The sequence below is a fragment of the Ahaetulla prasina genome, chromosome 1 (assembly GCF_028640845.1).
Source record: "Ahaetulla prasina isolate Xishuangbanna chromosome 1, ASM2864084v1, whole genome shotgun sequence".
Lineage (NCBI taxonomy): Eukaryota > Metazoa > Chordata > Lepidosauria > Squamata > Colubridae > Ahaetulla > Ahaetulla prasina.
The window spans coordinates 176,824,247-176,838,688 of NC_080539.1; the positions used below are offsets into that span (position 1 = coordinate 176,824,247).

Here is a 14,442-nt window from a genome sequence, read left to right on the forward strand (position 1 = left end):
GAGGGGGCATTTTATTGCCGTTGTCTTTGGCGCCCGGGTTGTGTGTGTCATAGGAACGGAATCCACGGAACAAAAAAAGAAAAAAGTTCAGGATAGTCCGCAGCCTCGATTCGAAATCGGATACTTTGTATGGCTTGTTGGTACGGCTTACAGTACTGATCCCAGGCCTTGGGAGGAGTGCATCTCTTGCGGGCTCTTTTCCCCCTCCCAGCCTAAGATCCATTCGATCTACACGGAATCGCCCAGGCTTCGTGACGGCAGGAAAACCCAGCTTTCATTTCTCCCTCGCACCGTCGTGCCGCGCCCGGGCGTTTCGCTTCCCCCCCCCCTCTTCCCCCGGCTGCCTCTTAAAAGAGTTACGCAATGCTCTGGTTAGGAGGGAGCTTTCGGCTTGCTCACCTACGCATTTGGAGAGGGGGAGAGAAAGACAGGGGGGGGGGGTGGAGAGAAACCAAGGATCTCCTGGGAAGAGCGAGGAAAAAGTCCTGCACAAGTTGAGGGACGAAACAAGCCTTCCCCTCCCCCGTCCTCGCACACATGCCAGGGAGAGAGGCCTCCCCGCCCCGGGAGCGGAGCCCCTGCTCTGCACTGCCCGCCCACTTCTCTCGAGCGCGGCTCTGGCTGGCGAGGGGGAGCCCAGCTGTTGTCCCTTTTGCGGAGCCCGCCTGCTGTGGCTGCTCCTTTCAGGAACTCGCAGTCCTGCTCCAGTTTGACTTGTTGACTAATTTCAAGTTGTTGAATAGCTCGCGTGCTTATCATAGTTGCGGTCGGTTTTAAGCTCCAGACTCGCTGCTGTCGTAGGGGGGGGGGAGTGGAGGGGTTTGGGGTGGGGTGGGCAGAGAGGCTCAGCGTCAGCGCGTCCGCACAGGAACTCCAGTCGGGCGGCTGCGTTTTGTCCCCGAGAACCGCGCCAATTCTGCGCAATCGAAGCGGCGAGCCCAAGCACAGTGGCGTCTGTCTCCCTGCCATTTTCGGGCTGCCTTGACTTTTTCTTTCGGGAACTAGAGTTTGCTTGGCTCGGTTGCCGCCTTCTGTTTTTGAAAGAGTCGCCTGTGTGATGTAGGCAGCGTGTGCTGGAGGCTGAAAGGCTGGATCCAGGTTTCTTCCTCTGCTGCCGCCACTAAGATTGGAGCAAGCGGATCCGCGTTTAGAGGTTGGACTCTCGACCTAAAACCAGCCTCGGTCCGGAGCATCCAAATTCCCGGCCAGCAACCTCACAAGCGCTGTAGAACTGGCACAATAGAGCCGATACGCGTAGAGTCCCAAGAAAACCCGTTCGAAAGGCCGTTTCGGATGGTTTCCAGAACTAGAGTACGAACCCGGAAGGTGTACAACATAAGCCGTAACTGCCACTGGGCATGTGCAGAGGGCAGCCCCAAATCATTACGGCTCACCGGAGGGACAGGCGGGTCTGCCTCCCGGGGCGCCCAAGATGAGGGCTGGAACCAGCATATTACCTTTGCATTTCGAAGGTATAGCCTTCGCTCGAGTGCCCATTCATCACCTTTATTTATTGACTGATTGTTAATAAATCGGTCCGTTCTTCCCAAGCCCCCCTCGCATCCGAGTCGGGCTGTGGGTAGGTGGGGGGGGAATGATAGCGACATTGACTGCGCCTGCTGTCACCCTTTCTCTCCCTGGCGTGTGCGGCTGGGGCGGGGGGTGACCGAGCGCTCGTGTTGTCTTCTGCAGCAAGCAGCAGATTTATATTAGCATAGCTGATCTCTTGGGACAAAGGCACATGTAAGGGAGAACGGGGCCCTACGCCCCGCCCTCCTTAGCTGGCCCAGCGAGGGGGCATGTGTCGCCTGCCTCCCAGGCCTTCTGAGGGAGGTGGGGCGGAGGGGAGTGGAGGGAGAGCAGGCGGCAGCGGCAGCAGAAGAGAAAAGGAGGGAGGGAGACGGAGTGCCTGCTTGCCTGCCTAGGGACATAGGCGGGGCTTCCAACGTGAGCCAAAGGGCAAGGAGCTTGCAGAAGCCTTTCCTCGCGTCACTCTCTCCGCCTGGCAAGTGCTGGAAGCGCAGGCTGCTGCTCTTCCAGCGCTCGCCTGCCTGCCTGCCTGCTCCCTTCCTCCCTCCCTCCCTCCTCCTCCACCATTGTATAATGCTTCGTGATCGCCGCAGCCACAGGAAAGCGGAGGCTTAAATCCTCCCCGAGCGGCATTCGCTTCCCCGCCCCCCACCCTATTCCACCTCCTCTGTCCCACCGTCAGCGCCCCCCCCCCCAGCGGGCGAGAGAGTGACATATGGAGCGGGTGGAAGATTAGGAGCGTGCAGCGCGCGGCAAGCAGACCCTGATGCTTTAGTTCTCAGGAGGAACTGCATGTGGTAAGTTCAACTCGCCGCTGAAGAGGAGCGGGCCAAAGTGGGCGAGCGGGGAGGCGGGGGTGGCTTCTTCGTCGCCAGGAGTCACGCACAATCCAGCGGGGGATGTAATTGACTCGGTCAGCGAAGTGGGGGAATTGGAGGTGTGCGCGGGGAGAGGGAGGCGGGCGGGGAGATGCACTCTAGACAAATCTCAGGGGCCCTGGCTTAATAAATGTCTTCCTCGTAAGACGTCCGCGAGGAAGGCTCGGGAAACTCTGCTCTTCTTCCGTGTCTTGGTTGGATTCCCCCGTAGTAAACCCTTCGGATAACCGCCTTCCGAGAGAGCGATGGGCAGTAAGAAGAGGCTGGCTGAGTTACTTTTCTGCCCAGAAAACCATTGAATCCCAACGTGCAGAGAGGTTCGGAGGGTCCGATGTTCCTTGGAGCAGGTGTGTGTGCGTGCGTGCCTACTCGGGTGGCTTACGGCAGGAATGTAACTCTCTTGCACGTTTTGTCGCTCTCTTCTTCACTTTCCGAGTGTGATATATATCGAGAGTTTTTCAGAGCCATCTTCATACAGTGCAACTTGGTTTTGCTTTGACAATTTTCAGTGTGTGCTGTGGAGTCCGAGATGCGGTGGGTAGCTGCTTACCCGTTTTTCTCATGTTGGAGAAAAAGCGAATGTGTGGGTGGAACAGAGCCTTAAACGGGGGTTCTGAGTGAGCAGAGCCTAATTCGGAGTATTTGTGCATTATTTGTCTATTTGATTAGGACATGAGGGCCTGCTGAGGAGGAAGTTTAAAGAGGCGTCTCTGTGTGTTGTAGAATTAACCTTTTATCCTAGTTGTAAGTATGTATATTCCAACTGGTTATTAAAGAGCTGGGGTAATCCATGTCTTGGTCTCTGTATAGGACAGCAGGATTGGTATAACTGGAAAATCAGAGTTGTAATTTTGGCTTCCTAAAAGCTGCAGTGAGTTGAATATGAAATGCAGAGTTTCATTCCTTGAATCAGATAGACCAGGGTCGCCACTCAGCAGAAGTTGGCAAGATTAATTGAAATACAGCTCTCCCAACTTGGTTTCACTTGACTGAGAAGATCTTGCAAAATATATACACCGTGATGGTGACCATTCAGAATTCTTAATCAGAGTCACCCCCTCCAGTTGCTCCCTTGAGATTGAATAGCACGCTTCTCCAAAGAAGCATATGCCCCTTTTGGCTTTGGTGAAGTTTCATAAGCGCTTGGAGTAAAGGCCTGATTCCACTGCCATATCAAGTATACAATTGGGTTTGTCAGTGATTTTTTTTTTAATTGAAAGTAGCAGAAAAATAATGTTCAGAGTTAGCCTAGACTTTGTATCCAAGTGTTGGCTTTCTGCTCTCAAAGATCAGCCTTGTGTTAACCACTCTCCCTCCCACCTAGCCCATGATACTGTAAATCAGCCTTTATAATGTGCTAGCCTCCAGGCACATTAGGATTACAAATTTTGCTTCTGTAGCCAACAGCTGTCCTGAATAGAAAATATGGGATTTGTAATCCTTTTGGAGGTCATGGGTTGAGGAAGGCTACTGTGTTGCTATATGGACTATGTGGTTCAATTGGGCTATGGCCTGTGCCACCCAAAGAGAAGTCTTGATTTCATCCTTTCTCCTCTTCAAGCCTAATGTTCCCCTAAATTTGCTGCAAATTGGGTAGCTTTAGGGATACAGAAAAGGTGGCAGGAAGAAACTGATCAATTATTTATTGTTTTATTAATTGTCTGGTGCAGTAGGAAAGAATTCTTAGTATTAATATATTTTACTAAAAGTACATATGATACATGTATTGCAAAGAAAGGAAAAGGCAATCCCTTCTCTTGTCCCCCCCTCCATACCTCTTCAAAAGCTTCTTAAAGAAAATTGGTTGTTTTGCTTTTTTAGGGCAACTCTTTAAAGCAGCCATACCCTTTCCCCAAGAATTGTAGATTGTGTAGATAGGTGCTACATCTGTGTTCCTTGCACTTTAAGGCATCTTTTAGAATTGAATCTGAAGCTTAGCAGTGCCCTGCTATGTTCTTTCTTCTTGAAGTAATAAAACAAACTGGTGTCCATAGAAGGAAACCAATTTTAAGTTTAAGAGGAAGCATTTTCTGACTGACAGTGTGTATTGGAGATGAAGAAGGGATTAGCAGCTTTGATGCCAGACAGGTATATGAGTCTGTATCCTAGGGAACACTTCCATTGTTCAAACAGGAATTGTAGCATCTAGCATAACAACTGCAATAAGTTTCTTCCTTTGGGGGCATCATTTAATAAAAAAAAGTTTGTCTTCAGGAGGGGGAAATAAGAATTTTCCAATATTGCAATTATATTTATTGAGATTTACATCAAGCGTGTAATAGAGAATTTCCTAAAAGGTTTTTGTGCTGCAGGTTTTTTTTCTGAGGTTGCTTAAAATAGATAGGAAAACCTGCTCTAATAGTAATTTTTATTCTGAATAAGACAGCTTGTACAAGTAGAGTCCTCTAAAAGTACAAAAACTTCACAGATCTACTGTGTTCACAAGTTTAGCTTTTTTTATTGTTTCACTATTTAAAAAAATACAGGATGCCCTTTCCAACATAAACAGTAGGAAAAAGCTTATATTGGGGAAAACTACTTTAGTAATCTAGATACTGGATTTTTAAAAAACTATCATAATGATGATAGATTGATTTTGTGTATATACCAAAACAGTTTGTCCCTGAATTTAAAACTTCTGGAGCATCTTACATAATGATAGTCAGTTGAACTACTTTGCTGACAAACGTTCATTCTTCACTCTTGGTATGACACATCAGTGTGAAAAGTACAACAGAGCTTCATTTTTATACTTTGCACATTTTAAATGGAGTGAGGCTTGTGAATTTTGCATTTGCCTCTGTATTTGAGAGTGCACCATATCAGAAGTGAGACTGATATTTTTTTTTAAAAAAAGTAGCTGTGTTCTTCTGTCCTTCTCATAAGGGCTCTTTAGTGCCTCCTTTGGAAGTACAGTTTTTGTCTAAAAGATAACACAAATGGAGACAGCGCCAGTTGCAACAGCTTCTTGGCCAAAATGGGGGGGGGGGAGGGAGAGAGAAAAGAAAAGAAACTATGCCAGAAACAGCAGGCTCTGATTACAGAGTCCAAAGATCATTTTATGCACTAAAGGAAAGCCAGTGAGTGAGTGCAAGGTCCAGTTTAAATGGCTGCAGGGAGGGAATGAGTCTAGGGCATAAGAACAGCTGATGTATTTTTCCCATAATCAGCAAGATTTTTGCTAATTATTCCGTTATTACCCAGAGCAAAAACCCTTTAGGCTGACACTTGAACTGAAGCTCTGGCATTCTGTCTCCACATCTAGATCATGGTTGTCCAATCTTTGGATTAGCTTGGGCCACACTGAGTGAAGAGGAATTGTCTTGGGTCAGATATAAAATATATAACATAGTTAATGTATATAAACCACAGAAAGTTAACAGTTTATGAACTTTTAAGCCTATATTACTAGCTTCCCAGGGCTGTGAATTGGATATGCCTAATCTAGATAACCAATTTTCAGCAGTGCTTATTTTATTTATTTTAGTTTTTTAATCCCACCTTTATTATTTTAATAAATAACTCACACAGTGAAGATATTTAATAATTCCTATTCCTCCTATTTTCCTCACAACAACAACCACCGTGTGAGGTGAGTTGGGCTGAGACAGTGACTTGCTGGCTTTCATGCCTAACTACGTGGGATGAGAACTCAAGTCTCCTGGGTTTTTAGCCTTGGTGCTTTAACCACTAGACCAAACTATGCTGATCATGGTGTGGTATAGTTTCATGGTGCCTAATCTGTTCCATCAACTTGCTTCAGGAGGACATCAATCATAAAATACAGTCATTGTGCTAGAGCTGAAGATTTAAAGCTTGTGCATTGATGATATAACCCTAACTCTTAAAAGCAGGGTTGTCAAACTCCTGATGATACGGTATTGTCACGTGACGTATCGCAACTTTTCCCCCTTTCACTAAACTAGGGGTGGGCGTGGCAGGTGCGTGACGCATACACTCGCAGGCCGCAAGTTTGATACCCCTGCTTAAAAGCTATTAGTTCCTTTTAAATTTGGTGGAGTTTAATCTAAAAGAAACTGAGTATATGATTGCAGCCTATTTTACGTATGCCATGCCATCTCCTATGCTTTTCTCAACTTGTTATTCCAATGAATGCAGTTTGTTAGAGTTGAAACTGAGTGGATAGATTTTGCTTTCCATGTTGGGTTGTGCAGCTTTTTGGTGCAGAAATTACTAGGAATAGCATGGATTCCTATTTCACACATGCTTAATTTGATAATCTGTCTTGACTTCAAAGAATGATTAAAAGCATAAGATGTGTTTTAACTCTTCCCCTCCCCAGTAGAACTCTTTATAAAGATATGAAGGAGATTTAAAAAATTAGATGGCCACCTTTTAACATTCTATTGCTGTGGCAAATTACTGACTCTAAATCAGCTTTAGTTAAAAGAGGGTCTGATTAATTTCTATCTTAAAAGTGACAAAGAATCTGTCAATATCTAAGGAAAGTAGCCTTAGCCTGACACTCCATTTTACTTAAGCTAAGTTAAATTGCTAATCTGTGAATAAGAAATTAATCATGTTTAAATGCCATGAAAGTTAACAATAACATTTTAGGCAGGACAAGAAAAACTAGGCTGCCAAAACCCAGGCAACCACTAGTTGGCAGTAAAAAGATACAGAATATGATCAGATCTTTGCTATTATATAATGATTGTCTGGATTCTTTTGCTACTCGGGCCTAGTAGCACTAGATTTAGGGATTTGGACAGGAAGAATCCAAATATTCTTATTAACATTTATGAGAACAGCTTATACTTTCTGAATACTCATGGCTGAGTCACATGACTAAAGATCAGAGTGAGGTTTTGGTAAATTCAGCCATTATTGCTGACCAGGAGACACAAAAGTTGTTTGTTACACAACCAGTTCTATTTTCAGTCCATAATGATGCAAAACTGTATTGTTGCCTTCATGTCTTTCCACGAGTTTTTCTAAGAAAATCTGATTCTGCAAGCAACAGCATAACCTAGTCCTTGTTTTATTGCATAGGGCTAGAGGATAGTGGTTGATTTTTAGTCTCCTGATTCAGCCCTTATTATATAACACTGAGGACACAAAAGAAGTGTAATATTAACTCAGTGTTACTGAGACGTTTTATAGAAATTTTGGGTATCCCTGTATGCCAGAAAGTTATTTAGAGTGCTAAGCAACTTTCTAGTAATCTAGGCCTGTTGTTAATCATTTTATACATCTGTAATGGGATTGGGAATTGTTTTGGGAGATCGAAAGCAGATCTCTCTGCTGAGAATTAAAAATTATAATATACAATTTAAAATGGTATTTCCCATTCCCAATCCATTTAAAAGTAGATTGAGAATGAAGTGTTGTGTTACTTATACAGAGAAGATTACCTAGCTCAATAGTTATACAGTTTTTTGGGGTTTTTTTGGGTGCTAAATGGTAGTTAAATAAGGGGGGTTTTTGCCTTAAGTTTTGGGAAAAAGTGTGCCTTTAGTAGCTCCAGAGAATGGTGGGACCAAATAAAGCAGCAGATTAGTTAATTTCAACAACAAACAGTTTTCTGCTTTGTGGCTTAGCTTACAAAATTGGTAGGCGATGGAATGGATGCAATTGCTGTGGATTTTTTTTTAATTACTAAATTTCCAAAAATGAGAACCGCCCATTTGAAATGCACAAAACTCTAGGAGGCATCAAACCATCAGAAATTGTGTGCCCCATTTTAACTGTTGAAATATGAAAAGAGCTAGAAGGGAAAAGAAACACTTGTGTTTCTGGATGGCAAATAACAGAGGCACTAATAGCACAGTTTAGTTTATAAATTATTTCTTATGCAGGCTACAGAAACTTATTTTATGTTCTATGATTTTACAAAAAGAGAAGGAATTCTTTTGTTTTTTGCTTTCAGTTTTCTTTTCTCGGTACCTCTGACAAATAAGAGGTGGCTCCTATGTCAGATGCAGAGTATTTTCATTTCCCATGTTCAAGATTCTGCAAAGTGAGCAACAACATAGGAAGAAACGCCCACAATGGCAAGTAAACTATGCAGATATGTTGAAGTGGGGGGTGTTGAAAAAAGAGCTTATTTAAATCAGATTGTACAGCTAGTCAGTCAGCAGGTCCAACAAGTTTTGAAATGCCCCGGGGTAGGTTTGATTTAATGAAGGGTAGGTAGCTATGAAACAAAGTTCTTAAAAAGCAAATTTGTCTGTATAGCGCCACCTTAACATTTTTCATAAAATTCTCTTTTTCCCCTCACAAATTAAAAAGAAAGCTACATGAGATACAATTTGCTTTGCTTTCTTTCACTTTTACAGTATTTGCTGACTTTGAATGGTGAGTTCTAAATTTCTGTCCAAAAGACTCTAGGATTGAAGTCTTCAGAACAAAATATAAAGACAGCTTTATTTATAAGACAGAGATTGCAGAAAACTGAAGCGTGCATGTGGGAGGTTACAGCGAGGCGCTGCCTTTTGGAATCCTCTGCAACATGGAAATCCTTATTTTTAATGGTATCACTGTTTTGACTTTCGGACAATGGTGGGTTGCCCCCGGTTTAGACTGGTTCGCAAGAACCAGTAGTAAAACCGATGGGAGGCTCCATCCACCGACCCGGACGTCAGAAAGCTTCTGCGCATGTGCAGAAGTGCGCGAGCAAAGCAAGCACATGTGCAGTGTCCCGTTGCGAACCGGTAGTAAAGGTAAGTAGAACCCACCCCTGCTTTCGGACACTTTGTATTCCAGATAAGTGAACTTTCTTCCATGACACAAACTTTTCTTTGGTTACTTGCTTTCCCCAACTGGCATTTCATTTTATTGATCTCTGGCTGCTGGATTTTCCTCTCCATCTGTTTGAGAAGCAGATTCAAATCAACTTATTGTTGCACAAAATCCTCCTGCCAGAATACGTTCCCTGTTTCTCCTTTTTTTTCTTTTTTTAAATCCTACATAGCTGCCTTGTGTTCCAAGTGTGAATGAAACATGATACGTGTGATGCAATCTCACAATACTATACTCTTACTTTCTTCCTCTTCCCTTTAACTGTGCAGTAAAAAGAAGACAGATTTAAATGGCCCAAGAAAGGAACCAGGGGGAAAAAGGTGAACCACCATGTTGCCGCTGTTTTAAGTATATCATAATGGAGAAAGTTCCATTTGTTCTTCTGTTGGTTGTATAGGAAAGTTTCTCTTTTATTCTCATTATAGGCCCCCTCCCCCGATACAGTACAATGGTGCTTTCTCATCTAGGCTTCACTCAACAGTTGGTGCAAGCTTACTATTCCTGTGAAGCAAAATCCAATTCAACGTGAAGGGTATTTCAGATTAGGATAGTTGGTTAGCAGTTAAGGAAGATACGGTGATGATATTCCCCATCACATTTGGGACATCCTTTTGAGAGATAACACAGTGTTTGCAGTTCAGCAACAGCATGCATGGGAGCAGGCAGCTGTCTCTGAAGAATCTGGCTTGCTTAGGAACTCAGCCTAGATTTTTCAAGCCAGTGTAGTTGTCTGACTGGCAAATAGAACCTTGTGACCAAACAATGTGAAACTCAGTTCGGCACCTTTGATTTCTTTCATCGTCCATCTGTCCCACTGTCCCCTCAAGCCTTCAGAGTTTTCTTCCCTATGAAGTCCTGCTTAGAAAATCTCTAATCTCCTTTTTCCAGATTTTATCATAGGCTATCTCCATCAGCCCTTTGTAGTAGGCTAGGTCAGGGAACAGACAAGACAAGGACCAATGGAACTCTGTTGCTATAGTAGGACATAATTGTAGAACCTTGAAAACCTGTCAGTTTCCCCTCTAGCCTCTCTCATACCAAACAGAATCAAAGTGGACTATCTTGAGTTTCTTTCTCACTGTCTCTGTTTCCCAGGATTGATTTATCATTTACTTAATGATCTTGCATTCTTTCTTCAAGATTATATCCATACTATTCTATACTGACTGGTCATTTTACTTTCTTGGCGGCTTCTCTCTCTTTTGAATCTTTTATATTCTATCTGGCCCTATCTCAGACCTTCCTAGATTGTGACTCACTTCTCACTTGTTTCTTCCACCACATTTTAGCAGATGTTGACTTGCACTAGTGAACTAGGTGCCCCTTCCCCTTCAGTTGGCTAAACTGAAAGTGATACTGATAAATAGAAGGAGGTATTATGTTTACTGTCTCCTCTGAGTGAATTGAGGGGACTTGGAAACTTAAACTAAAATGTTGTCTTAGCTATAGAGATAGATGGAGAAGTTGTTGGTAAGCAGGCTAATGAAAGGCCCAGGAATGCAGAATTGGGAATGGTCTCTGGGTGTCCAGAGAAAGAAAGAGACGTATTGTACTGAATAGAGATACAGAACCCAGATCAAAGAATACAGGGAACTATGGGAACTTGGAAGACAACTGAGAAGATGAGGCATGGAAGGGGCTGCAAGATGCCTGGGTGTAGGAAAAAAGCTTCTGCAGAAACTGTGTGTTGTTGGCAGGAAGCAGGGTGGAGTGATAAATAAGAAGGCTGAGCAGTAAAGCATATTGGCTGGTTGCCAGCAGGCTGGAAGAACCAGTACCAATTCAATAGCAGGAAAAAAGTGAGAGGCCTAAGGAGACACCTTCCAGAGCAGGGGTCTCCAACCTTGGCAACTTTAAGACTTGTGGACTTCCAACTCCCAGAATTCCTCAGCCAGCTGATTGAGGAATTCTGGGAGTTGAAGTCCACAAGTCTTAAAGTTGCCAAGGTTGGAGACCCCTGTTCCAGGCGGTTAGCCATATTAGTGAGTATTCAAGGTGTTGTAAGACTAATAGCTTTATTAAAACCCAAAGATTCAAGGATTGTATATCTCTTTGTAGATGGTGGAAGCACAGAGCTAAAATGTACCAAGTGAAAAATGAAAGACAAATTTTATGCAAGGCCAGGATGACCATTCTTAAAGTATCATAACCACTTGAAAGCATTCAAACTTGGCTACAGTCAGTGATGGCAACCTTAAACTTGGATTTAAGAATAGTAAGCCTCTGTACCCTATGGACTCGCAGGTAGAGAATTAGTTGTTGTTTTTTTCTCTCCCACACACGTCCAGCCTGAAAAAATTACTCAAAACAAAGCTTTACTCATCTCATTATTCCCCTGCTAAAATATTATCACCTTTTAGAAATCTCTTGTCAAGCACATCTCTGTAAAGGTAAATTTGGAAGCTAAAGTGCTCTGCTTCAGAGATCCAAGAACCTAAACCCGAGTAGACTTAAGAGATGTGAACCAGAGGCAGCTTCTGTGATATCTTCAGTCCTATGAAGGGAGTGTTGAGTCTGTGAAAATGGCCATTTTTTCCAAGAGCAAGCAAGATCTTCTTCAGTTCTGGACTTAGAATATGGTGGAGCTTGCAGTGATCCAATGGGAAGAGAGATGGGTGAAACTAGTTTTAACCTCAGTAGTCAAAACTAGTCAAATCTAGAGAAGTAAATGGTTTAATATGCTGCTTCTCAAACTTGGGTACATTACCCAGAATTGGTTAAAAGGGAGGGGGATTGGAGGGGTAATGACAACAAATCCATTATCCAATCACAACATGGACATTTAAATAAGGGCTTTCTGATAAGTGGCTGTTGGTAATAAAAACAAAATTTGGAAAGCACTGTTTTAAATACATTAGACATTTCACATGGTGGGTACTTAGCAGTATATTAAAGTTTGCTCTTCCAGCCTCCCTGTGTATTTGAGAATCTGGTGTCCAAAGAGAATAATATTGTCAGGAGAAGAAAATAAAACTAGTTGGCTTCACACATTATTCTCAGCCAAGATTTGTTTTAACCATATTTTGTTCGACAAAGTATAAGAGTTTGAGTCATGCATGACATTAAAGCCATAAAGCATAGTTTACATGCCACAATGACTAGGTCAAAAGCAAGCAAAGTTATGGCGTAATAAAATCTATGAACACGGATCCTGGAGTGGAACTTCCATTTTAGTAGCTACAGATTATGTCTGGTGGCCTCAGTTTTCAACTTTTTAAATTTAAGGCTGGCGGAAAATAGCAGAACTGATATCGAAAGATATTTAGACTAAAGCTGCTGTGTGAGAGAGAATGCATATGCAAATTGTGGAGAAAATCAAAAGGATATCAGTTTGAAGTGTGGGACAGGACTTGTAGGAGGAAAACAAACGAAAAAAGAAAACAAGGGGTGTTTTTTTTGTCTTCTCGTGTGAATATCTTCAAATCTGTTTTTTTCATGCTGTATGAAAATGAAAGTAAGTCAGGGCCTTTTGCAGGAGAAGAATTAGGGGGAAAGGTTAAATAATTTTATCCTAGTCAGTTCTGGCCTATGAGTGTCATTCTACATTCAGTCAAGTTCAGGGGCAATTAATCACTAAGGCTTATATGCCACTCTGGTCATATAAGGTCTGAGTGGTTTAATAATGTGTGTAAATGGCCATAGAACCAAGGAAGTCTGTATTTTCAGAGACAATTGTAGGACTGAATTATTGCAGTTCAACTAGAGCCATGACTGCCATGTGTTTTTTTCCAGAATTCATTTCCAACAAAACTTTGTCCTCATTCAAATTGCCCCTTGTGTACTCTTGGTGATCCCAACCCCTTGAGGGCACAAGGTACTAATCAGATTGCTAGCCACTGAAAAACTCATCCAGTTTTTCCCTTCTGACTAACAAATGAAAAGTTAGCAAAGTGATCTTCAGATCCACGTAGCTTTACCCCATTTGTTCTATGAACATGTTCGTTCTTACAAGGTGGTTATAAGACCTGCAACAAACTAATGCGTTTGGAGCACTTCAGATATTTGAAAAGTAGCATTCAAAATGATCAAATGGCTGTACATATGTTGATTCAAAAGGCTCCCCCGCCACCCCGTCCTCCCCCAGGAGTTTGGCTGACACTAACAAATGTTGAAGACTGCCCCTAAAATGACAGAGTGCTTCAGAAAGAGACCTTCAAGTCAATCACAGGTAGTCCTCAATGACCACAATTAAGCCCCAAATTTCTGTTGCTGAGTTTGTTAAGTGAATTTTGCCCCCATTTTACAATCTTTCTTGCCACATATATTAAGTGAATCATGACAGCTGTTATGTTAGGAACATGGTTGTTAAGTGAAACTGGCTTCCCCATTGATTTTGTTTGTCAGAAGGTCGCAAAAGGAAATTACGTGACCCCAGGACACTACAACTATCATAAAATATGAACCAGTTGCCAAGCATCCGAACTTTGTTCATATGATCATGGGGATGCTGCAACGGTCTTAAGTGTGAAAAACAGTCATAAGTTATTTTTAGTGCCGTTGTAACTTTGAACAATCACAGAATGAACTATTGTAAGTCGAGGACTGCCTGTAACGTGTCTTTAAGTCTCAGAATATTTATTAGGGATGAAAGTACCTCACTTTATCCCTCATCACTACTTTTGGGGCTTTTTTCCTGTTTGTTCACTGGATGCCTGATTTAGAAGCCAGTTTTTGTAATAAAATTTATCAGAGAATTGCAGTTGCCCCTATTTAGCTTTGACTGGAGGAGGTGAGGGAGTCATGTAACCTTTCTGGTATTATTCTTTTACAGTACTGGTTTACCAATCCCTCATGCCTTTATTTAAAAGTAAACCACATGTATCTATCAATGGAACTTTTTCTTCCTCCTAGCTGATTTGGCTTCTAAATTTGATCAAATAATCCCCCCCACCAAAAAAAGCTCTGATGCAGTGATGGAACAAAGTTTTGAGCTTTCAGACTAAATATTGTTTTTTCACCTCACCCCATCTCCCCTAGTGCATTTTATTAAGGGTCTCTGTGAGGAGAAAAACAAGGTATCTTTAGGGAAAAGACTTTTCACCAGGATTAAAAATAAAGGCTCCAGCTAAGTAATTATTAATATGGGTGGAGGGAAATCACCTAGTATAACGCCAAGTGAGGTTCAAAACTCATTAGGTTTTTTTTATATATATAAAATGGATGCCTGCACTGGAGAAGAGAACCTAAAGATTCAGGGATTTTAGATGCACAAATTAAATTGTCTAGACAGTGACATACATCAATAATTAACATCCTTCCATTCAGCTATGGT

At 42.6% G+C, this 14,442-nt stretch overlaps 1 protein-coding gene across 6 annotated transcripts in view; it reads left to right on the top strand.

Moving 5' to 3' along the window:
• Window positions 1-14,442, top strand: part of SERTAD2 (SERTA domain containing 2) — a 142,482-nt gene that overhangs the window by 103,218 nt on the left and 24,822 nt on the right. The window contains exons 1-2 of one of the 6 annotated variants that reach the window (XM_058182534.1): window positions 1,859-2,327; window positions 2,555-2,755. The exons of 2 other annotated variants lie outside the window; for them this stretch is intronic. Coding sequence is in view for 1 of the 4 variants with exons in the window: in XM_058182519.1 (XP_058038502.1) it covers window positions 1,294-1,472 (179 nt within the window). In the remaining 3 variants the exon portion in view is untranslated. Of the gene's footprint in view, window positions 1-910; window positions 1,473-1,858; window positions 2,328-2,554; window positions 2,756-14,442 lie in introns of those variants that run through there. 3 more of the 6 variants (XM_058182540.1, XM_058182519.1, XM_058182527.1) reach the window with 3 other exon arrangements.